We start from the raw sequence: 26,418 nt of genomic DNA, 5'->3' as shown, positions 1-26,418 counted from the left end.
CAGAGGAATAAAATGGGAGTGTGGTTATAAATCTCAATGTGGGCGAGGAGGGTTATTTTTTTTTTCCTGGGTGTATCTTGTTATCTTTGTTAAAGGACTCAACTTTCCAGAGATAAAGGGAGATTGAAACTGGTTTATATATATGGGTACCATTAAATAGGGGAAAGGATTATCTTGAAGCTTATATTTATATGTATATTAAAGAAAAAAAAGACAAAAAGAAATATAGTTATAAGCATGAAAAAAGTTCAAGTTAGGGGCACCTGGGTTGCTCAGTGGGTTAAGGTTCTGCTTTCAGTTCAGGTCAGGGTCTCAGGGTCCTGGGATTGAGCCCCGTATTGGGCTCTCTGCTCGGCGGGGATCCTGCTCCTTCCCCCCTTCCCCCCCCGCCCCGCCTGCCTCTCTGCCTGCTTGGGATGTTTGTTTGTCAAATAAATAAATAAAATCTTAAAAAAAAAAGTTCAAGTTAAAAAGTTATTATGGAATATGTTGTATTAAACCTCTAGTTGTAATGTTAAGTAGGTTAAAAAAAATAAGAATCGTGAGAACGAGTTAAAAAAAAGTTTTATATATGAAATATACAGGTTTGGGGGCAATATTGGGAGCTTAATATATTGTTTTCCTCTGATGTTGGGGTTTTACAGTTTTATGGGGACCCTTTGGTGGTTTCCTCTTGTTCTTTTGGCTTGTCTTCTGGGGTGGGTGGGCTCCCGTGTTGTTTTCCAGTCAGTTTTGCTTGTGTTGAGTTTCAAGGGGCTGGGCTCTGTGGAAACTGGATTTTCAGGCTTTTGTTTTCTGGGGGTTTTTGTTCTTTCGTGGGTTTTTTGTGTCTTTTCAGAGGGTCAGAGCAAAGAATCTGTCTGCTCCCAGACCTCCACCTCAGAGAGAGAAACCTCAGACTGTTGCCCTCTGGGTGGTCCAGAACACACAGACTCCCTTTGCAAGCTCCACTGAAAACCACAACCTCCCACAGGCGGTATGCACCCCCAGCCAGCATTCTAGTGGCCATCCAAGGCCCCTCTTGTCTCTGTACCCCTGTGCCACTAAAACTGCAAGTGATACTGGTCCGTGGGTGCCTTTGCTGGAACTGCTGTCTAGAGTCAAGGCTCATGCTGGGTGTGCTCAGATTCCGCTGCCTCAGAGGTTGCGGAAGGCTGTGGGCATAAGAACCCCAACTGGAGTTTGCCGTGTGTTCTCTCAGGCGCAGGCGGATGTATGCCCAACCCCTGTAGTGGTGCAAACAGCTGAAAGTCGTGGGCTCAGGGACCATGGACTGGGGGCCCCTGCTGAACTCTCTGTGGCGTGGGTGGTCTCCTGTGGTGACTGTCCTAGGACCGTGGGTTAGGCCCGTGCCCATGACCACCTGATTCCACCAGTTGCCCCTTAAGGTCTTTTACTCTGTTTGAGTGCTTTTTTTTTTTTTTTTTTTTTTTTAAAGAGTTTATTTATTTATTTGACAGAGAGAGAGATCACAAGTAGGCAGAGAGGCAGGCAGAGAGAGAGGAGGAAGCAGGCTCCCCGCGGAGCAGAGAGCCCGTTGCAGGGCTCGATCCCAGGACCCTGAGATCGTGACCTGAGCCGAAGGCAGCAGCTTAATCCACTGAGCCACCCAGGCGCCCCTGTTTGAGTGCTTTTAACTAGACTCCAGGTTAATGCTGGTCCCCAATCACAGGGCACTTTCCTATTGGTGTATTACTTTCCAGGGTGTCTCTTTTGGTGACTCCCCTTCTGTTTATCCTCTGATAGCAGTCGGAGCATTCCCACTCCACTTTACCTCTCCACTGATGTCTTTTGCCCTCGTAGAGATCCAGAAGTGTATATTCTTACATCTCAGGCTGATTTCATGGGTGTTGAGAGTGTTCTGGTGGATACTTAGCTCATTTTAGGGGACCAGTTGAAACAGGGTCTCCTACTTCTCTGCCATCTTGCCCCTCAAATCTATAATTTCCCTACTTTTTTGTTTTTCTTTTTAAGATTTTATTTAACAGAGAGAAAATTTTTTTTTAATTTATTTAACAGAAATCAAAAGTAGGCAGAGAGGCAGGCAGAGGGGTGGGGGAAGCAGGCTCCCTGCTGAGCAGAGAGCCAGATGTGGGGCTTGATCCCAGGACCCTGAGATCATGACCTGAGCCGAAGGCAGAGGCTTAACCCACTGAGCCACCCAGGCGCCCCTATAATCTCCCTACTTTTAAAATTTTTTTTTGAATTTTGGGATGCCTGGATGGCTCAGTTGGTGGAGCATGTGATTCTTGATATTGGGGTGATGAGTTCAAGCCCCACATTGGGCATAGAGCTTACTTAAAAAAGTAAAAATGAATAAAATTTTCTGGATTTTGAGATACAGTATATAGTGATAGAGTGTTGTAACTGTGTTGGGAAATTTGAATATTAGTTTTGACTCAGTTGTTAGTTTACCATGGTCTTAAATAAATTACTTAATGTTTTGGTCTTTGTAGATGTGGATGTAGCTGTCCAATATAGCTCAAAAGATTTCTTTTATATACAAATAAATGGCTGTATGAGAAAGTGATTTGAAAAATATAAAATGCTATGTTATTTTCTTGGATAGGAGTGTTTTGAGTATACCCAGTGTGAGACATATAGAAAGATTCCTTTTAAGGGAATTCAGAATTGTATGTATTTTGTCAGAGTTTCTTTCATAGTTGGTCAAGATGTGTCTCTCATCCCCATCTGATTTGCAGGGACTTTGGACAAGTTAGTAGTGGCTAGGGTAAAGAGTTCCATCTGGGACTAGTGGGTTCCATGAGGTGGCATTGGAGAATAATGGCTAAGAGCTTCAACCCTGACTCAGTCACTCTCCATGTAATTAGATTGAATTTTATGAGATTACTCTTTCTGTTGGTTAAAAAGATGCCTAAATAGTAGCAGTTTCATTTGATAAGATTCAGTAATTTAAGTTTTAATTTTCTTATCTAGTGAAATGGTGATATTATATCAGTTTACAAGGTGAGATTTAGTGAAGTAATCTTCCTGTAAAGTTTTCAGCAAATGTTTGTCTCATAGGAGGTGCTCAGTAAGTATATTATTTTTAATCAGTCAGCTTGTTGGGGTTTGAGGAGAACTCAGAACTCCCACTATGGGGCAGAACCAGAGAACTAATGTCACAGGTGGGGACTCTTCATGAATTCCATCTTAACAGTGTGTCTGCTCAGGTTTGTTGCAACCCACATGTAAGAATTCTGCAGGGGGATAGGTAAATAACTTGGTTGCTTCCCATAGCACACATGCCCCAGCTACTCTCTTCCTTAACCTCATACACTGATACTCTAGGTAGTGTGATAAGGGGAGGGACACACATGCCCCAGATACTCTCTTCCTTAACCTCTGGGTACTCTGGGTAGTATGGTAAGGGGAGGGGACCCATTGCTGACTTGGGTGTTCTTGAGGATCGGCTAAAGAATGGTTGAAAAGCATATAACACAGAAAAGATTTATTCCATTCCTACAGGTGTTCTTCTTTAATTTTTGAGTAGGTGGTCATTACTCTGGTCTAGTCTCCCAACCCCTGCCCCTCAAGCAGGCATTTTAAAATGGCATTTGATAATGTCTGTCATAGAAAGATGTTCATAAGTAGGGGGGGAAAGGAAGTTACAGAACTATGAGTCATGATCTCATTTTGGCAAAAAACATGGAAACCATATTTTGTATATGGAAAATAATCTGAAGAGAAGTACATTAAAATAGTGACCATAATTATTCCTTGAATTTTGGGGACTTTTGTACATCTTAGACTGTTTATCATCAGCTGCTGAACTGGAATCCACATTGCCCTCTCTAAAACTGTGATACCGCTTACCTTTTTTTACTGTTACTTTAGAACTTCCTTAATTTATTTCATTATTATTATTTTTAAAGATTTTATTTATTTATTTGATAGATCTCAAGTAGGGGAGAGGCAGGCAGAGAGAGAGAGAGGAGGAAGCAGGCTCCCCGCTGAGCAGAGAGCCTGATGTGGGGCTCGATCCCAGAACCCTGGGATCATGACCTGAGCCGAAGGCAGAGGCCTTAACCCACTGAGCCACCCAGGCGTCCCGAGAACTTCCTTAATTTAGATTATTAATTGCAAACTGATAGATTTGCTTTGTTACCATTTCTCATATGTTTGTGTGGACATATTGATAGATTTATTACTATTCAAGGTCTTATACCATTTTTGCTGTAATTTGAAAAAGGTGAAACTTATGCTTTTATTTTTGGTATCATGGGAATTAAAGGCAAATGATTTGGGATTTGATATCCTTCAGATTTAAAGCTGGAAGCATGTTTCCTAGGTCGTTTGCATTGTGAATGTAGTTTTTTTGGTGTTACGTCTTAGAAGTGCAGGTTCATTGTGATGAAGAGACTAGATTGATTAGTGGAGGAAGCCTGGAGATGGGTTTTGGACTTGGTTTGTCAACAAACACATAGTTAAGTGACTTTAGGAAAATTACCTAACATTTCTGGTGGTAAGTTTCTTTACTCTCAAGTGTTAGGTTTTGGACTAGATGATCTCGTGTTCTCCTGGACCAAATATTGACAGCATTTTAAAAGTTTCAGCTAGAAAGGGATAGATTTATGGGTTATTTATTTATTTATAACTGAACCCAGAATAAGGAGGTAAAATATTTAAAACCATTAACAAAACAACACACACAGATATACAGGAAAAAGACAAGTAGAACTGTAGAAAAAGACTCATAGATGGCAAGAGATCTAGAAGGTAGCTGTGTAATACTTCAGTTTTCATGGAGCAACATCCCCATCTTGTGGCTTTGTTTTTTCCTTCACAGACATTGGTGGTTAGGTGAAATAAAGCCAGTGCTCTAGTCCTGAATTTGAAAATACAGCTCAGTGGTTTTTGGTTTTTGTTTGTCTTACACTTTAAAATTAAAATAGTTTAAGCTGCTACAACTTTCTAAATGTTAGTATTGTGAGTAATAGATTTATCAGTTTTAGAACTATTTTCCCAAAAAGCTGTATAAAGGGTGAAAAGTTTAGCAGTAACTAGGTTTATCATTTTTATGGCACTCATGTAAAGAGAAACATTAATTTTACATTGTTTGCTTTGTTGTTTTGGATGCTCATCAAGATCACTTGATTGAATTGTTTATAACTAGGAGGAAACACTTATAATAATTTATAATAATGCAAATTTATAATAATCCTTGGGGAATGACTTCATAAGGGCAAGGGTAATCATGTTCATTTAGGATTACTTTAAAAACTCAGTAGCAATACATTGTGGAGGTAATGACTATAAGTTACAGGAGAGTAACAATGATAGGTGAATAGAAACTTGCAGCTTAGGATAATATTTCTAGGGTCCACCTCATAGGGTTGTACAAAGAGCTTTTCTTCTCACAAAGCTTAGATGGAGGTTAATAGAAGTTTTATGTAATTCTGTCTAAAAACAGATACTGAAATTACCATCATAGTCAACATTGAGTTTAAGATGGATTACCTTGTTTAGTTTTCACAGTGATTCTGTGGGTAGGAACTACTGTTACCTCACTTTTATAGACGAGAAAATAGGGCTGGGGTCACATATCAAGTGGTTAGCAGAACTGGACTTGGGCAGTCTGATTTTGTATCTGTGCCAGGATATGCTGCCTGTGTAGTTTGTACTGCTGTGCAGCTTGGTGGTTAAAAGTGGCTTTGGTCTAGAAATTGAGGATCTGTCTCGTATAGCTTGTGTGACTTTGGGTAGGTCACATAACTTCTTTATATCCCAGTTCCTACAGTGGTAAAATGGGTGCTTTTAGGATTAAATGGGATAATTTGCTTAAATTAGCATACAGTGTATGCTAAACAAGTGATTATTGATAATCATAATAGTTGTAATAATGACTATTCTTATTTATTGTGATTTATGACAGCTCCATATTTTTGTGGCCCAAGATTTTCAAGCATTTTTTTTAATAAAGCACAGTACATAAAATGTCTAGTGTTCACTTAAGTTACAATATTTATTGCTTTTTCATTGTATGTCTGGAAAGATTAGTATGAATCAATAAGTGAAAGATGTTTTGGTTTTACCAAGAGAGAGGTTACACAAATTGACAGTTGCTTTAGAAGAGATGTCTCTAAAAAAAATAAAATGTCACTTCTTTCTGCTTCATCGTGTGTGTGCATGCATGAGAGAGAGTACACAAGAATATATGTGCAAACTCCAGAACCAGAGAGAGAGGCTTCTGGGACATTTACCTAATTTTTTCAAGACTTACGTGGTGGGACTGGGGGATGTTTCAAGCTTGATGTTGTTGAGAACATGTGAGACCACAAGATCTATCCTTTGGAGAGGCCAGGCCAATAATTTTAGGAAAGGTTGTGGTCAGTTAGAAGAATCATGGTTGGATTCTAGGTATTGGAGTTCACAGTGGTAGCAAAGACCAGGTTTACTGAGAATGAAAGAGAAAACTTGGAAATGCTAGGGAATTCTAGGCAGAGGAGAAGACATCTGTGTTAAGATTTTAAAAATAAAGTAGGGGTGATGAGGTCTAAAGAATGGGAGGTGTGATAAGGACTAGTGGATTATGAGTAATTTGCTGGGTTGGGCCCAGAGGTGAAGGGTGTGTCCTAGGAAACTGTTACATTCATGAGGAGAGTTGTTCTTAAATGGAGGAACTCTCCAAGTGATGATTAAGCGGCATTCTGACATGGGAGAGGTAAGACCCTATTGTTTGGGGCGAGGATAGTAAAGGAAACTGACTGGGGACTGTGGATGGGGCTGCTTCAGCATTCTCGAAAAAAATAGTACTTTCTAGTGCCTTTTTTTTAAGTTGGAACATAATTCCATTCTTTAAAAAGCATTAGAGAGTGTATGTTAATGAATTTGAGCTTTTATGAACGTTCTGGTCTTTGCCCATTTATTTGATGCAGTGTTCTAGGCTTGGGACAGAAATCTCAGTTACGGGAAAATACTCATGGATTGATTTTTATCAGGATAACATTAATTAGGAATTTATATACATGATCTGTATTGCAGTTAATATTTGGTACAGTGCTTTCTCTTCAGTGTTTTCATTTTGACTAGTTTTTAAATTGAGCATTTTCTAGGGCAGAATGCTTAAAGGGAATTTGGTCTTAAAGGTTAATTTGGAAAAAGTTGAATTTGAATATATGCAGCTGTTGTAATTATGGGCTTTTTACATTTACATTGACATTCTTTTGTATAGGAGTTAAAGTTCCTCGTAATTTTCGCTTGTTGGAAGAACTTGAAGAAGGACAAAAAGGAGTAGGCGATGGTACGGTTAGCTGGGGCCTTGAAGATGATGAAGATATGACACTTACAAGGTGGACAGGCATGATTATTGGGCCACCAAGGGTCAGTGCTATAAATTACATATTTTTTCTATTACTTACTGTCATTTTAGAGTAAGAATTTTATTTTATATTGATATTAAAATAATTATCACTTCTAACAGAAATAATTCCTCCCTTTTAATTTATTTTGTATACATTTATTGATGCTTCTTGTGTATAGGATGTAATGCTTGATTTTATGGAGGACTGGGGGGGAAAAGATTGATATGGTCATTGCCCTCATGGTGTTTGCAGTTTAGTGGAGGAGAATAAATACAAATGACAGATTCTAACTATGACAGAGAAAGTTCACTACGGGACTTCAGAATATGTTTCTTCTAGCTGGAATAATTGAGGAAGGCTGAACAGTGGAGGAAGTTGCCTTTGGAATGAGCCTTAAAGGACTGACTGGTAGGATTTCAGAAGGTGGTGATGGGGATGGAGAACATTCCAGATAGAGAGGAGAAAAGGTGAGGAAATGGAGGGGTATTTGGGAAGAGCAAACAGTGTATTTTGACGTAATGTGTTACTAATCTGCTGTGTGTGTAACCAAGGGTTTCTAAATTGGTTTGTATTGAGTGCACACTGTTGTTTGCTCTTTTGACATTTGACTTGCCTTGTAAATGCTATAGGTATCAATTTTTTCATTAATAAAGTATATAGAAAAGTCTCTGATTTTTGTATATTTTCTTTTGTTGGCAACAGGCCCATTGTGTTTTATTCTTAGATCTTTCTCAAGGTTTTAAAGTTTTATTTTTACTCAAAATCTTTTCCAGACTGGGAAATATTTTGTACATTGCATTCCATACTCAAAGATCCCATTTACTACACTCTTGGCAGTGAGTCTTTGAAATATGTAATATGTATTGTGTAACGTTGTGACTTGCTGAAAAGAGCACTAATTTGAAGTTTTTTTTTTTTTTTTTTTTTTTAAGTCTTCGGTATTATATACTAATGGCTACCTTATGGGAGCATTTCAACTGTTTTGCTGTTGGGTAGGGTTTAGATTTCCTCTTGATTATTACAGAAGAAAAATGGATCCAAGTAATCAATAGTGTTAACTTTAGTGAGTGAATTAATGTATGTTTTATATTTTCTGGTATTCCTTTGCAAAATTTGAACACAGTACTAACCTAACAAACTCTGACTTCCTTCCACTGCCTTGATTTTTCCATGAGATATTTGGGGAAGGAAATGTAGTACTGATGGTTAAGGTTCTTGATTTATTTTATAACTTGGTGTTTGTAATGAAAACCATGATTTTCACTGCCTATGAATGTGATTACCATGTTTGGTTAAAAAAAAGTGATTTAATTTATCAACATTCTTAATGAATAGTTTGAAGATTTGACAGTCTGAACTTAGTAGAATATAAATTTGAAATTATTTAGATTTAGTTTTTCTCCAGGCACTACCTCCAGTGGGCTTAAAACGTTAGGAATGTTTTGGAGCTTGTGTATGAGTTCCTCAGTGATTCTGTGGGCTGTCCCATAGCATAAGCAAATATGGAAGAGCAACTCCCACTTGATCTCACACTTTTGGGGTCACCAGCAGGACTCCCCGGACTAGGTGTCTTTCCTGGTGTCACTAAACTGCAGGAAGCTCCTGTGTCCAGGCTGTGCCAGTGCATAGTGAAGGCTGCTCTGCTTTGGGGAGGAGATCTGGCTTGCTTGAAAGGTTATGTAGACACAGTGCTGCCAGTGGCCATGCTAAGGCTTCTGTTCATTGGGCTTTCCCCTTTCTGGGAGTGGGGGTCTTGGAGCCTCTTCTCACTTCCAGGCAAGAGGGGAGCACCTCATAAAGGCACAGAGTCTTTGTAGCCAGCCAGTGAGTTCTGCCCTGCATCACCTACCCTCTCTCCACTTAACCTCTCTCATGAGGCATGTGGGACTCAGTGGGGCGAGTGCTTGTACACTCGTTCAGTTGCCTTTTAATAAAATCTGCAGGGGTTGGTGTCTCACTTTAGTTGTTTTCTCTTTAGAAGGTGCCATGTTTAGAGCAGTTTGTTCCCAGCTTTAGGTATCTACATCCAACCAGGATAATGTGAAAATTTTTACCTTACCATACCGTTACTTGGCAAGTGGTTTTTAAATTGTTTTGTGCATTATTAAGATGCCTTTTTAAATGTTATTCTGTATTCGTTTGGATTTATATGATTAGCAATTTTGTTTTGCCGTATATGTTTGAGTTTTACATTTTTTGAAGCAATACTTTCTAGCATTAGAGGTTTAGTAACTTTTCCAAGTTTCCTTATATGTAAATGGAGATGCTACACCCAACTTTATATATATATTGGAGGGGTGCCTGGGTGGCTCAGTTTAAGCGTCTGACTCCTGATTTCAGCTCGGGTCATGATCTCAGGGTCATGGGATTGAACCCTGTGTCCAGTTTAGTGTGAGTCTTTTTGAAATTCTCTCTTTTCCTCTACCCCTCCCCTTGTTCACGCATGTGTAAGCACTCTTTCTCTCTCTCTCAAAATCTTAAAGAGATACGGAGAATTAAATGACTTAATTAGACAACAGGAAGGTGTCTGACTATAGTATATATTTAGTAAATATTAGTTCCTTTTTTACTTTTTTATTTTACTATTTTATTAGGTAACAGAAGGATAGGGCTGTTTTTTTGAAATTTAGAGGTTATAAAATTAGCCCATAGTGCCCAAAGCTAAGACAATGTTTACTCTAAGCATTGAATTAGACCAAAAGGCTAACTTAGTTTTTTTTAACTTACCAAAAAAAAAATGTTGAGGTATAATTTACATATAATGAAATCCACAAATCTTACCATGAATTTCCAAAAATATACCTGTTGCCTATACTCCAGAGACAGAACATTTCAATTACCTCTGCCTCTTCCCACCTCCACCCCAGGCACTACTCCCTGCACCTTAGAGCAGTTTTGTAGGTTGTAGAACTTTGTGTAAGTGGAATCATGTAGTGTTTGTATTTACTGGTCTGCTTCTTTTGACTTAGTATCTTAGAGATTCACCTGTTTGTTCCATATAGTAGGAGTGTGTTTCTTTTATTACTGTGTAGTATTTTACTGTATGGATATATACCACAATATGTTTATCAGTTGTGTTCATGGTATTTGGATTTTATCTACTTTGTGCTTATTTAAAAGTTCACAAAAAGTCCTTTGTGAACATGTTTGTTTCCATTTTGGTGGGGGGATAAAATGCTTAGGAATGGAATTGCTACATCATAGGGTATGTGTACACTTATTTCTCTCCATAAGAAAATGCCAGATTGTTTTCAAAATGATTTTACCACTCTCTACTCCCAGCAGAGTGTGAGAGTCTGGTTGCTTCCACATACAGTGAGTATTTCTAACATTGTGGAATTTCTTGGGGGCTATTATTTTTTAATGCAAGTTTTTTAGAGAGACTAATGTATATCCAGATTGGAGAACCACAGACTGGATGATTTCCTTGAGGTCTCCCTGATTTTAGTCCTTTCTATACATATCCAAAGCACTGGGCATGTTGTTAATGGATGTGTGCTGTTAAACTGGGATGACTTTTATATAGGTGTTTCTAAAGTGTCAAAATATTTAATAATCATATGTACAAGATTGTTGCATACATTTTAAATTACAGTAGTTTAATATCCCAGATCTGACCTCCACTTGGGAATAGCTCTTACTTAAGGGAAAGGAAGCTGTGGATCAGTTTGGGTAAGTGAAATCTGTAGATGGTTAGCTTAATTTTTTTTCCAGGTTTATGCAGGAACCAACAGGTATTAAATTTGTCACTTTCATTTATTTTTTACTTTACTATTATTGATTTTACATTAATAAGTTAACCAAGTGAGCAAAAGCCGTAAGGATAAAGAGTTAATTTTAATTATAGCATGAAAATAAGCCTAAATAATCTGCAAGTATTTTAGTTTGGTAGCTTTAAAATAGTTGTTTAATAATATGGTGATGTTCAACTTCTTGATTAAGAAACTATTTTAAAGTGATACAGAGACATAAAGTTTGCTGTTGTATCTCTGAAAATGGAATTTAATGAATCGCAAAGTTAATGAAGTAATAGAAATATAATAAGAGGCATGAAATAATTATGTTTTATTACAGTAAGATGGTATAATATGCTGTTTTCCCTTTGGCTAGAAGTTTCTGATTGTGGAGATTCTGATTCTGATTCTGACTCTGATAAGTGAAGTAATCGCGTAAAGTACTGTCCAGCCAGTCCCTTTTGAGAGTGAATAAGTATTGTTAATAATTAATACTGGGACAGTAGGAATAGATAGAATTGTTCTGGACAAATGGGAACCTTTATGTGTGACACAAGTCAGTAGTGCCTCCCCACACAATATAAACTTTTTTTTATTGAAGTCTGAATTTGTTTTGTTTTTTCATTTTAATTTGTTATAGGCATTGTTTGTGCCACAAAAAGCAAGTTCTGTCTCTTGATATTACTTTATAGAATAATTTTAATATTATAAAACCTTGATTTTTAAGTATGCTTGCTCCATTTTTTTCTGATCATATAAGTCAAATAAATTTGAATGTAGAAAAGTAAATTCTTGATCATAAAGTAATGTCAGATATATTCATGTTGTACTTTTCTTCTTTAATTAGTAATTGAATATTATTATTATTATCATTTTTTGCCTTCCAGACAAATTATGAAAACAGAATATATAGCCTGAAAGTAGAATGTGGACCTAAATACCCAGAAGCTCCTCCATCAGTTAGATTTGTAACCAAAATTAATATGAATGGAATTAATAATTCCAGTGGAATGGTAAGTTAAAATATCATTTTATTCCTATATAATGAATAATATATAGTCAGGAGAAAGTTAAAATTTAAAAAGGACTTTGTTTGGCTAGAAGTCTAAAAGAAATTAATCTTAGGTTGTTTTTCTCGTATAAGTCAACCTATCCTTAAAAAACTTGTATGTAACAGCCTAGATAGATGTTGACAACAGTTTTCTTAGGGTTTTATTAATTGCTTCAGTAGTCATATTTTAGTTGAATCCTTATTTGGTGAAAAAAATGACCATTATTTCTCTTTGAATGTTGTTTTTCTTTAAGGTTAAGGTACATTTGGTGAGTTTAAAAGGATGAGTATTCTTAAAGAGGAGGCTTTTCTTTGAGGGAAACTTTGTCTGTATTAGAACAAACGGGTTGAACATTGTTGTATGTTGAAAGCAAATAAACCAAAATGACATGCTGGACCAGATTGACACAGGGAAGGCTGATTTTCAGTATGTTGTTAAGGTTCATGTTAAGACTTTTTTTTTAATATGTTATTTATTTATTTGACAGAGAGAGCACAAGCGAGCACAAGCAGGGGGAGGGGCAGAAGGAGAGGGAGAAACAAATTCACCCCTGAGCAGGAAGCCCCATATATGTGGAACTCAATCCCAGGACTCTGGGATCATGACCTGAGCTGAAGGCAGACTTAACCGACTGAGCCACTTAAGTGCCCCTCATGTTAAGAATTTTAAATCCAGGCTCTTGAAATACCATGCCCTTGAGGGCACACTAACATGCAAAATACATGTTAGGTAGTATAACAACAACAACAACAACATAATAGTAAAATGAACATTATCCATCTTAGGAAATAGAATGTTACCAATATCCTTAATTTCTTGTGTGCTCCTCCTCATCCCATCCCTGTATTCCTTTTCCTCAACAATGGTAATTAACATCTTAAAAATTTTCTTTTATACTCTAATTTTTTTTTTTTTAAAGATTTTATTTATTTGAGAGAAAGACAGTGAGAGAGAGCATGAGAGGGGAGAAAGTCAGAGGGAGAAGCAGACTCTCCAAGGAGCAGGGAGCCCAATGCGGGACTCGATCCCAGGACTCTGGGATCATGACCCGAGCTGAAGGCAGTCGCTTAACCAACTGAGCCACCCAGGCGCCCCTAATTTTTTTTTTTTAAATTTTACCCAGTGTATTACATGTGTCTACCTATCCTTCCTCCTTTTCTTCCTATCTACCTATATGTGTACCTTAATATATCATCTGTTAAAAACCGAGTTTATGGGACACTTGGGTAGTTCAGTCAGTTAAGTGTCTGCCTTCAGCTCAGGTCATGATCCCAGGGTCTTGGGATCGAGTCTCACATCAGGCTTCTTGCTCAGTAGTGGGGAATCTGTTTCTCCCTCTTTCTCTGCCTCCTTCCCACTGCTCACAGGCACATGTACTCTCTCTCTCTGACAAATAAATGAAACAACAACAACAAAACCCCGAAAAAGCCAAAAGTTTATACCAGTACCTTCAATTCTATTTCAGCACGATAGGGTATATTCCATATTTCATCTTCTCTACATTTGTAATTCCCTTTGGCTACAAGTTGAGCTCTGGACATAGAGCTAGCTGTCTAGCCTCTAACCTCAGTCAAATATGCAGGCCCACAGCTAGGACCCAGAATGGCTGGTGCCTCCCTGCTGGGTATATTGGATGAAAGCCTGACCCTGATAAGAAGAAGGTAGATGGGTCATTGGAAATCTCAGCTGTGGGCCTGCTGGGTCACTTCTAAACCTCCCTATCTGGTACATGCCAATTAGAAGCTGGGTTCTGAGAGTCCTTCCTGTTAGTCTGTCACTCTTTGTAATTTACTGGGAACATTTAGTTTATTTAATATATAATATATTAATACATTTGGTTTAATAAGTTATCTTATTTTGTGGTTTCTGATTTCCTGTGTGGTTTTTGTTTCTTGTCGACTTTTGAAATGGTTCTCAGCTTTTTAAATTCGGTTTCTGTTCTTTCAGTGGTTATTCTGGAAATTATAATGTGCATACTTAACTATTTCTATGTCAGGTGATAAGAGATATTATAGAAGTAGGATTATAAAACATTTTGAATTTACAGAAAGAATACTGTTCAGGGAATTTCTTTTGTGACACACAGCATTACCTTTATGAGGAAGAAATTTAACAAAAATATTTCTGTTTTTGTTAGAGAAAAATTTCTCTACCAGGAGTAGCTGTTCTTCTCAACTGCTGGTTTGTTTTCATATTTTAGACTCTGTACATTAAGTAATTAATGGTGGGCTCTGCATTGTTGTAGGAACTAGGAAGTTCAGGATTAAATTTCAGGCACACCTCTAATGAGTTTATCTGACCTCATGGGTGTCTTATCTACTTTTTTTTTTTAGATTTTTTTTATTTTTTATTTATTTATTTATTTATTTGACAGAGATCACAAGTAGGGAGAGAGGCAGGCAGAGAGAGAGAGAGGAGGAAGCAGGCTCCCTGCCAAGCAGAGAGCCCGATGCGGGGCTCGATCCCAGGACCCTGGGATCATGACCTGAGCGAAAGGCAGAGGCTTTAACCCACTGAGCCACCCAGGCGCCCCTCTTATCTACTTTTTGACATTTTTGTCTCTTTCTCTGTTTTTCTTCCCTTTCCTGTCTACTGTTAAGTCCTAGAAGTCTTTGTTTAAAATGTAACTTTGAGTCAGTCAGGTCTTATTTTTCTGTTTACATTGCCACCAAATGAATGTTGACCATCATCTCTTGTCTTGCAACAATCTCTCTGATTTTGCTTTCTTACTTCCTCCAGTCTTTCCAGAGCAAGGAGCCAGAGGATCTTTCTAAAATACAAATTGTGTCATGTCACTTCTGTGCTTTAATAGCCTTGAGTGATTTCAGCCACATTGTGCATGCCTTTTGCTATGACTCATTGGGACTCACTGCCAGACACACCTTTCATTTTGCCTTAGGACTGTTACATTGTTTGTTCTGGTCTGGACATCTCCACTCTGGCCAATCCTTATGGATGCTTCATTTCTCAGTGTAAATGTCACTTTCTTAGACAAGTCCTTCCTGATTCTCTAGTCTGAATTCTGTCCCTTTTTTTACTCTGATAATCTTTTCTCTGATAATCTTTTATTCTGATAATAGCAGTTACTATAAATTTATTACCACTTTTCTCTTAGTTTTCATTTTTGGTGTCTTTTTTAAAAAGATTATTTATTTATTTATTTATTTGAGAGACAGAGAGGGTGTGCACAACCAAGGGGGAGGGGCAGAGTCAGGAGAAGCAGACTCCCTGCCAAGCAGGGAGCCCAATGCTGGGACTCCATCCTAGGAACCCAGGATTATGAGCTGAGCAGAAGGCAAATGCTTAACTGACTAAGTCATCCAGGTATCCTCATTTTTGGCGTTTTTTTAAAAGAAATATTTTTAACATATAGACAAGTTTTAGAAAATGATATAACCAGCATCTTCCATTTTCTCTTGTCAGATTTTAGCATGTTGGTCTTATCTGTAATAGCCTTTTTTCTTTTCTTTTTTCTTTTTTTTAAAGAGAGACTATATTATAAATAGTTAACTTTGTGTTCCTTTCCAAGTTTCCCCTTCCACTTTCCTCAGAGGTAGTCTTATCTTGAATTTCGTGTTTATCATTTCTGAACATGATTGTTTTGTTTTTACTATGCATGTGTGTGTATACTTCTGTTTTGTATCACTTTTGTCAGTGATTTTTGAGCTGCTTTCATGTTGAGTCATTTAAATTAGACTGTTCTTTTTAATACTCTATTTGTCACCTGCTGAGCATTTAGGCTGTTTTCAGTTTTCACTGAAAAGATTGGTACTGTGGACATTCTTGTACATGTATTCTTTTACCCTAGGACAGTGTTTCTCAAGACTTGGCTGTTGGTTCCTTGGTTTGTTGGTTCCAGTATGTTATAGATCAGTACTTTTGTAAGATACAATAAAAATTACTAAGAAAATAAAATTAAAAAAGATAAAATACAAGTTTGGATTTTTTAAATAAAAATTTCTGTGTCAAATTATCATAGAACTCTTGAAACACTCTCAATTTCTGTGTTTATCTTGCGGTACACCAGCAAAAAATCAGTTCAAGGCCTGGCGTCATTCTATGAAACATGCTTAGAGTAGCACTGTTCCAGGACATACACCCAGAAATGGAATGTCTGCTGAGGTGTGGGGCTTCCTTCAACTTGATATAATACTGCCATCTTACTCTCCATAGGATTATATCTATGTCTGTCCTCCTAGCTGTGTGTAACAGTACCCTGTGATCGTACATGTCACCAACACTTCATATCGGCAGTCTGGAAACAGAAAAAGAAATACTGATTTTAATTATTAGAGTGTAGAGGGTAGAGGTAGGGTGAATACACTGGACATCAGTTTTTCTCTTGAATTTAAGAATTTAAAGTATTACTTTCATAACTAGTAAATAAATAGCCATAATCTCACATTGATCAATGGTGATATGCTGGCATAATTTTATATTATATATTTTGAGGTTATTTAAGTACCTGGTGAATTATGGGTGTTGCTTTAGTAATTTTGGTGTGTATCTATTTAATACAACAAGGCAGAATTATTCCTTGGGGTGTTTAGCACTATAAAGCATAAATTATAGGTCTTTATACTATGAGGTCTCAAGTTTTAGAAGTTATTGTATATTATAGAATGATAAGATGCATATTTGTTCTGACATGATATTTATTTTCCCGTGCTCTTTTCTCCTTCCTCTCTTTTTCACCCCCCCTCCCTTTTTGGTGTATTCTGTTGGTATTTTACAGGATTTGCAGTTTCTTGTTTATTTAACTGTCATGTAACTTTACAGCTGTGTTTGTTTCTGCTTTGGAAAGAGCTTGGTATTTTCTCCACTTGTAAACTCCTGTTCGCTAATGGAGTCTACTTAAAATAGGCTAAGGGGCTTGCTACTGCATTAGTTAAAGCATTAGAGTAATCACTTTAAATACATCTTAACATTGGGGTGCCTGGGTGGCTCAGTGGGTTAAAACCTCTGCCTTCGGCTCAGGTCATGATCCTGGGGTCCTGGGATTGAGCCCTGCCTAGGGCTCTCTGCTCAGCAGGGAGCCTGCTTCCCCCTCTCTCTGCCTGCCTCTCTGCCTACTTGTGATCTGTCTGTCAAATAAATAAAATCTTTCAAAAATAAAAAAATAAATACATCTTAATATTATAATATTCTTATTATTTCAGTTACTTGTAAAAGAATTATTTAAAAATTATCTTTTCTGTTTTAAGCAGTTTATTGTGATATAATTTGCATACCATACAATTCATTCAGTGCATATAATTCAGTGTCTTTTAGTATTAGGGTTGTGGACCCATTACCACAATCCAGTTTTTAGAACATTTTTGTTCCTCTCAGAGGAGACCCCATGTCCATTAGTTTAGTTGTCACTTTCTGTCCTGCCTTCCCATACCATAAACAACGTTTAATCTTTCTGTTTTTATAGATTTACCTATTCTGGACTTTTCATATAAATGGAATAATATTTTTTTTGTGACTAGCTTCTTTAACAACATAATTTTTTTTTTTTTAAGATTGTTTATTTATTTGACAGACAGAGATCACAAGTAGGCAGAAAGGCAGGCCCAGAGAGAAAGGAGGAAGCAGGCTTCCCACCGAGCAGAGAGCCTGATGCGGGGTTCGATCCCAGGACCCTGGGATCATGACCTGAGCCAAAGACAGAGGCTTTAACCCACTGAGCCACCAAGGCGCCCCCTAAACAATATTTTCAAAGTTCATCTGTGTTGTAGCATATATCAGTACTTTATTGCTTTTTGTTATTGAGTAATAATAATTCCATTATATGGATATATCACATTTTATTTATTCATTCATCACCTGACAGATGTTTGGGTTTTTCTGCTTTTGGCTATCATGAACATTGCTACTGTGAATTTGTGTACAAGGTTGAATGGGTAAATCTTTTCATTTCTCTTGGGTGTATACCTAGGAATAGAATTACTGGGTCATATGATGACTGACTATATGTTTAACTTCTTGAGGTACAGCCAGACAGACTGTTTTTCAAAGTGACCATTACATTTTGCATTCTTTCCAGCTGTGTATATTGAGAAATACTTGGCTTTTTATTAATTGAGTTGTAAGAATTATTTATATACTGAACAGGAGCCCATTGTCAAATATATGATTTGCAAGTATTTTCCCATTCTTTGAGTTGCCTCTGCTTTCTTGAGGGTGTGGTTTGCAATGAAAAATTTTAAGTTTTGATGTAGCCAGTTTATCTACTTTTTCTTTTGTTGTATGCCTCTTAGACATTATACTTAGGAAACCATTGCCAAATGCCATGTCATGAAGATTTACTCCTGTTTTCTTTTTTTAAATAGCTTAAGCTCTTAATTTAGATCTATGATCCATTTGGAGTTAATCTTCATGTATAATGTGGGTTAACGGTTCAACTTCATTCCTTTGCTTGTGGATATCCAGTTATCCCAATACCATTTATTAAAGAGACTATTCTTTGTGTATGTTTTTCTGACACCTTTGTCAAAAGATTAGTTGTCCATATATGCATGGATTTACTTTTCTGCTCTCATTTGTAGTCCATTGGTCCAGTATCATTCCTTATGTAAGAACCATCCATCTTGATTACTGTACCCTTGTAGTAAGTTTTAAAATTGGAAAAACTTTGTTATTTTTTACAATGTTTTGGTTATTCTGGGTTCCTTGTTTCCACATGTATTTTAGGATAACCTTGTTCATTTCTACAAAAACATAAAAAGTGCCAGGAAGTTGAAATTTTGATAGGAGCTTAATTAAATTTGTAGACCACTTTGAGGGAGTATTGACATCCTAGCAGTATTAGATCTTCTGATCCATGTATAAGGGGAAGTCTTTCCATTTATTTAGGTCTAAGTTTTCAACAGTATTTTATAGTTTTCTTTATAGCAGTCCTACACTTCTTTTGTTAAATTTATATCTGTGCATTTTATTCTTTCCCAATTGTAAATGGCATTTTCTTAATTTTATTTTCAGATTGCTTATTGCAACTATATAGACATGGTTTTTATAAATCAATTCTATATCCTGCAACTTTACTCTATTTGTTTATTAGCTCTGCTAGTTTCTTTAATGGATACCTTAGGATTTTCTATATACAAGATCATTTTACCTGCAAATAGAGATTGATCTATTCATTCTTTGTAGTCTGATGCCTCTTATTTCATTTTCTTGCCTGATTGCCTGGCTGCAACCTCTAGTACCATGTTGAGTAGCAGTGATGATTAAGTATGATGTTAACTGTAGGTTTTTATAGATCCCCCTTTTCAGGCTGAGGAAGTTCTTCTGCTCCTGGTTTCTTAAGTGTTTTTTTAATCATGAAAAATTGGATTTTTATCAGATACCTTTTTTTGTTAATTGAAATAATTATGGTTTTTGTTCTCTGTTAATACGGTATATTATATTGACTGGCTTTTAAAATCCTGAGCCAAACTTGCAGTTCTGGGATAAATTCCACTTGGTCGGAATCTTTTTTTATGCATTACTGAAGATCAGCCACAGGTGGGTATTTATCAAGTCTTTTGTAAGCCTGTGAACAGCCCTGTACATATGTGGTCTTAAAGATTCCCAGGGATATGTTGGAACTTTTCAAAGTCCCTATGGACATCTCATTTCCCAGTTTTTCCTCTGAAATATTTTGATCACCTTCCTGTTTGTATTGTTTCCCCAGGCAGCAGAGATGTTAAAACAATTGACACCGGTTATTTTTGACAAATGCCTGGGGTAGGTGTGGATGTGGTTAGGAGGAGGAATAGGTGGTACTCAGTGGGTGAATTTTGAGGTCAGAAAAAGAAAAACCCTGTGGGTGGGATTTTTCTGGGAACTGCCAGACAGGTCAAGTGATGTCAGTTATCTGGGAATAAGGCTTTGAAAGAGCTGTAGTCCGTTCTGTCAATCTTTTACAATGGAAGGTTAGTTTAGTATCATGCAAAGGAAACACTGGTAAAAAAATCCAAAAGCAGAAATTAGGTTCTCAGCTTTTTCCTAAATCCTATTTAAGATAATTGCCCAGGGGCGCCTGGGTGGCTCAGTGGTTTAGGCCGCTGCCTTCGGCTCGGGTCATGATCTCAGGGTCCTGGGATCGAGTCCCACGTCGGGCTCTCTGCTCGGCAGGGAACCTGCTTCCCTCTCACTCTCTCTGCCTGCCTCTCTGCCTGCTTGTGATCTCTCTCTGTCAAATAAATAAATAAAAAAAAAAAAAAAAAAAAAAAAAAAATCTTTAAGATAATTGCCCAGGTTCTGGGTAGTGGCCTTGGAGATAGAGAGGAACCTTCAGATCTTATCTCATCAAGAAGCAATTGGCAAATATGTTTACATATTTTACATATATTACATATATGGCAAATATGTAGTTATTTAATGTAATGTTTGCTTATTTCTGATGTCCAAAGTTCACTACATGTTTATTGTAAGATACAGAAAAGCACACACACACACGACACACATTTTTAGGAAATACTGTTACAGAAGCACTATTATTCCTAAGTATGATGTGAACCTGTAGTTTCAGATGTTCTCTTTTGTGAAAGTAGAGCCAGGCTATGAATTTTAAAATCATTTCTTCTCATTAAGGTATGTTTAATAAATTGGTGTCATAGTACTTTAAACTTTGTAGTTAGTTTTGCTCTTTTCTCCCCATTTTAGGTCGATGCACGGAGCATACCAGTGTTAGCAAAATGGCAAAATTCATATAGCATTAAAGTTGTACTTCAAGAGCTAAGACGTCTAATGATGTCGAAAGAAAATATGAAGCTTCCACAGCCACCAGAAGGACAAACATACAACAATTAATTTTAGTGGATCTCAAACTTGTCTTAAATCAACAACCTTCTACTCATGTTAATGTCTTGATTAAATATTACAATGCAAAATACCCACACATTAAGTAAAAGAATTCCAGCTGGTAAATATGACCTGGACATTTGTAAGAATATATTTAATATATGTACACCATTATGTTTTCAGGTTACAGGAGGAAAAATGCAGCACAATTTTTTTTTTTCTCTTGTTAAGGCACTATCATTTAAGCATAAACCTGGAGTACTCAAAGTAGAATTCAGGTTTACAAGATGAAAGCATGGAGAGAAGAATCAGACGCTGTGGAAGCATGTGTGTTTCTGAAAAGTAAAAACAAATTTCAAGAGGAAAAACAGAAATGGCATGCTTTGTCCATCTTACTTAGTGAAAGAGCTTCAGTTGAAATTGTCTAAAGTAGCAGGTACAATGAATATTGTCACAAATTGTGTTAATTTTTGAAGCGGTGTGGGTGCTGACTACTAGTAGTATCAAAAAAATGTTCAGGATTGTTTTGATACCTGTATTTATAATAAAAAATGTTGTGGGGGAGGTCGATGAATTTTCTGTTAAAAGCCGTTCCTGTGTGTTACATGTAACAGACATGGTAAATATTTGTTTACAGTCTTTGTTTGACAAACCATGCATTTAAGTGAAATCAACAAAAAGGAAATAGGTGTATGGGTATATGATTTTGAGATTAAAGTTAGTCTTAAAATGTAAATAAAATGTGGAACATGTCCTCAGAAACCGTGCCATTTCTATTATATTGATGTGGTAAATGTATAGTACCTTGCTGAGGTAGCAAAAATTGGAATTATTGTAGCTATTCATCTATAAACACCTTTATTATCCTATTTTGCATACTTCTTGTGAATTAGAATTTGCAGGGTATTTGAGAGAACAAATTACCTAATTAGTTTAATTTCATTTTTGGAGAAAGAGGAATCGCAGGTATTATATTTTAAATTCTAGTTGGCCAGAAATACTATTTAAAAATGTTTGGATTCTAGCAGTTCTTACAGAATTATAAATTGCAAATTATCCGAATACACATTCCATTCTCTTTATAACCTCCCTTTTCTATAATTTTCTGTGACATTTCTTCCCCCAGTGCTTCTAATTGGGATTAATGTTATCCAATTTCTCTTAACCTCCACTTTGACAAATAGAAATTCTTAATTGAAAGCTCATTTATGTTCTCCCTTTACCAAAATTACTAAAGGCTTTAAGTCACTGTTTTTCATTTCAAAGCACTGGGTATACTACTTTGTTAAAAATGTTTTTTTTCTTACGAATTCCCTGAAGAAAATAGAAGGGTGATCAGGTACCAAGGACAAATTTCTTAAAGGTTCCCTGACATGTTTTTATCAAGTCATTCACAGTTAAAGCTCTGAGCTAGTTTTTCTTGGTTAATAATACATGAAAGTTAGTGACAGTTTGTCTAAACTTACTAATTTCAACATGGCTATTTTTAATTATCAAAGATGTCTAAAATGCTTTCAGATGACACATAGAAATGATATACCCACAAATTAGTGCATGTGTAATTTATTAAAGTAGGTTTGAAATGAATTATTATCTTGGCATACTTTCTTAAAAATTTTGAATTGTTGAACTTGATTTACAGTGACTTCATATGTAAAACCATTACTGGTAGTCTAAATCAGTCTAACAACTTCTTTTCCACTTTGGAAATGTGACTTGTCATACAGTGTAGCTTAATAACCATTTGAATTTAAATTATATTGGTAGACAGAGAATCTGGGTACCTTGATCACTTGTTCTCTTTCCTTTTCCCGTATCCACTATTGTGAAGGGTTCTCCCCTGAAGTATATGTTGTCTGAGTTGGCTGAGGGTGTTTATTTCCTCTGTTTTGTTTTTGGGACTGATCTCTGCAGAAATCTGCATGCTAATTAGTTTCCAAAGCAGAATCCATTTTGCATGTAACAATCAAGATATACATGGCAATCTAAAACACACTGGTTGATTATAGAAGGAGCTAATATAGAGCTGCTCTTAATTATAGTAACATTTCTAAGACCGCATTTTGAAGCAATCTTTCCTTTGTTTTCTAAAGTGGCTAAGGTTATAGGAGTGTATGGTATTAAATGAACTGTAAAATTGCCTTTGAAATTTGTTTAAAAGACTAGCAGTTGCAACCCTAGGGGATGATCAGCAAATTTAATAAAGATTACAGAAATGAAATTCTTGTCCTATAGGTCAGTGTTATGCTTTAATGGTTTTAGTTACTAGTTTTCAGAATTGCTGGTTTTAACATATTTTTTCTAATATTTTAAAGTGATGGCATTTGTTTATGGGTTAAGTGTTAATTTTCAGAATCACGGAACATTAACATTTGTAAGGGTAGTGCTGTAGAAGAAATTTATCATTTCAAACTATCCTTTTAAAAGAATTTATCACACTTCAATTTGAGTAAGTGCTTGGAGAATACATTAGTTTTACTTACAGCTGGTTTGTTAATCTGGATTACTTAATGCCAATTCATTGATTTAAATATTTTCCACTATGTATATTTTTATTGATAAATACATGTGAAATATTGTTTTGAAAATTTAGAGGATACAGCTGGAAAATATTATTACATGATCCTTAATAGATCCGGTGTGTACAGCTTTGGATAGTTTTGGTAGGTGCATCATGGAATTACAGTCTCATCAAAACTATGTTAACCCTTTTAATGAGCACATTACTGTGTTCTTACATACAGTTTAAAGAATGTAAGTACATAAAATAAAGTCTGGTATAATGAATAATGGGATTTGGTAGGTATTTAAGGAATTTTTTCCCCGATTTCATTTTAGAAGTATTTTTTTTAGACCTATGTGTAGAATCATAGTGTTGTTTATTGCTGGGAAAGATCTAAAAGGCACTGAGTTTACCTCTCTGCTAAGTATCAGTGTAATTTTCCAGTATCAACTTGATTGGTTTTTGGTTATTTTCACAAAAAGATTCCAATTCTCACAATTTTGGAAGGTATATGTATTTTGTATATAAAATAGGAACATCATAAAAAGGAATGGATGCAGTGTATTACAGAATTGATATGAGCATTGGCAGTTAATTCCCATCCACTACTGTGTTTCTAAAAAGTGGGAAATGTATGGAAATAAAATATCTTTTATGCCTTATAGAAGTTATATTATGAGTGGATGGAAATCTTGACCATAGTTCACACTGAAAATTTTATTTTAAAATGTAGAGGGACATTGAAAATAAAAGATATGCCATATGTATTTCCTGAGAGAAAAATTTGAAGGTATTTGGTGATAAAGAAAATGATGTCAAAACCATCATTTTGTGGAATAAGGGAGTTTTGGGAACTCATGGAGTGAGTACATGATTTAAAAAAATAAAAACAACAGTAGAAATGAGGAGGTTGCCACGGTGTTTACATCCTTAGTTGGATATTCTCACCAAAAAAAGTTCCTAAGGGTTGGCTTCATCTCATTTCCCATGTAGTCTGTAAGAGTTTTTTGGCAGGTTCATTAGGAAATCAACAGTCAAAGCCAGATAGATCTCATTTTCTTAACTTAAAAGATTCCAGGAATCATCCGAAAATGAATAACTGACCAAACACCATGTAAGATTTATACAGTGATCCATTGGCTGCTCAGTGTAAACTTGTGTGAATTCTTTTATCTTGTCCTTATTCAATTATGAGCAGCTGCTTATCTGGTAGTTTTTGCAGCCAAGAAATTACACAAAAATGAAGTTAGTATTTTACCCGCAAAGGAAGACTAATAGTTGGCACTAAGAATCCAATAGTAATGAGAAACATGTGGTCAGTAAAGATCAAATAGTTACTGAGTTAAAAGTAAAGACTTTAATTTGTCCGGTGCAGTAATTAGATAATTTTAAAAAAAATTTGTTCAAAGGTTATAAAGAAGCGCTGTTAACAGTTGATTTTATATTCTTCATATAGTATAATTGCTTTTTAAAAAACAGATAACAAAGTAACCTGGAAAATTTGCAATATGTAGTAAAACTTGTTTTGATAATTAATGTCATTTTGGGGGGTCCGAAGATGACTCCTTTTCCAGTCAACAAGCATGGTAATTGTAAATGCTTTATTATTATAATGGTGGGGTGAATTATAGTTTAGCAGCCTTTGACAGAGGGAAAAAAGTAGATTTTCTTCACAGTTGATAACTGACAAAGAAATGTAATATTGTTTACTCCTTTTCAAGCCACATTGGCCAAGTAATGATTGTTAGATGTCCAGCTTATTATCTTAAATTATCTTTCTATTGCTATAATTTTTTTAAACTCCAGATAATTTAAATTGGGTGAGACAAATTTAAAGAGGGTGATAAATTTTTCTTCAATAATTGTAATACTCAAAAGAGAAAATAATTGAGTACACAAGAAAAGTAAAATATCTAAATGCCTAGATTTCTTAATCTTGAGTAATGTATGGACTTTAAGGAGAAAAATAGTACTTGTGGACTCAGTATTGTTTTGAATTATTTTTGTTAAAACATTGTTTGATGCATAAAACTGTACTAATGCAAATGTTGTATAAACTTAGGCTCTTGGGCCTTCATAAAATTATAAAGTACATTCAACTATAGAGTAATTAAAATGTAAAATAATTTAGAATTGAGGATGTTTTATTTAATTTGCTTATAACTATTGGTGGTGTCTCTTTTTGGCTCTCGCCTCCCCCTTTTTTTTTGCTATGTCTAGACTATGGTGTGCTGCTGGATCTCAGATTTTCTTTTTTTCTCCTGCCTACTGCTACAGAAACGTCTTTGATATGTTATCTGACCTTTGTTTGTTGTAAATACAATTCTTTATTAATTCCATTACTGTTCTTTTCTATTAACCAGAGACCATTCTTGCAAAGAACTGAGTCTTTTTATTTTTATTATTTTTTTAAATTTTATTTATTTATTTGACAGGAAGAGACACGGGGAGAGGGAACAGAAGCAGGGGGAGTGGGAGAGGGAGAAGCAGGCTTCCTGCAGAGCAGGGAGCCTGATGGGGGTCTCCATGCCAGGATCCTGGGATCATGACCTGAGCTGAAGGCAGAGGCTTAATGACAGCCACCCACGGGCCCCAACTCCAGAGTCTTTGGTTCCACTTAGAGACCACAATTGTCTTAAACCCTTGATTATGAAGAATTAACAGTGATACCCACTTTACTGTCATTGTGGTCCTATATAGGAATAAAAATTACTTACAATTGGTGATGAATGGTAACTTGGTATACTGATAACATTTTAATTTAGGGTAACATTTTTTCCCTTTTAAAAATTTACTTAAACTCAGGTTAGTTAACATACTGTATTACTAGTTTCTAGGATAACACATTTTAATCAATGTCTTCAAGCTAAATGGTATGATCCCCAAGCTCAGTGGTAATGGGTGCTGAATACATTCATTGTTTATATTCTTATAAACTGCAGTTAAAAATTCCCCTCCCTTTTTGTTTCGACTACTGTGCCATCATTCTCTCGTAAATCTCTGTCAGCCCCTGGTCACCTCTGCTCTTCTTGTGACCAATTCTCTTCTGTCCT

The 26,418-nt window shown here is 36.1% G+C and overlaps 1 protein-coding gene across 1 annotated transcript in view; it reads left to right on the top strand.

Annotated features, from left to right (window-relative positions):
• UBE2V2 (ubiquitin conjugating enzyme E2 V2) overlaps nucleotides 1–24,458 on the top strand; it is a 65,531-nt gene extending 41,073 nt beyond the window's left edge. The window contains exons 2-4 of the mRNA XM_046010466.1: nucleotides 7,175–7,323; nucleotides 11,926–12,051; nucleotides 20,725–24,458. Coding sequence (XP_045866422.1) covers nucleotides 7,175–7,323; nucleotides 11,926–12,051; nucleotides 20,725–20,871 — 422 coding nt within the window. The 3' untranslated portion in view covers nucleotides 20,872–24,458. The remainder of the gene's footprint in view (nucleotides 1–7,174; nucleotides 7,324–11,925; nucleotides 12,052–20,724) is intronic.
• Nucleotides 24,459–26,418: the final 1,960 nt, after the last annotated feature.

This window comes from Meles meles, chromosome 1 (genome assembly GCF_922984935.1).
Source record: "Meles meles chromosome 1, mMelMel3.1 paternal haplotype, whole genome shotgun sequence".
Classification (NCBI taxonomy): Eukaryota; Metazoa; Chordata; class Mammalia; order Carnivora; family Mustelidae; genus Meles; species Meles meles.
Note: the sequence above shows the minus strand (reverse complement) of the source record. Positions and strands in the feature narration are given on the sequence as shown.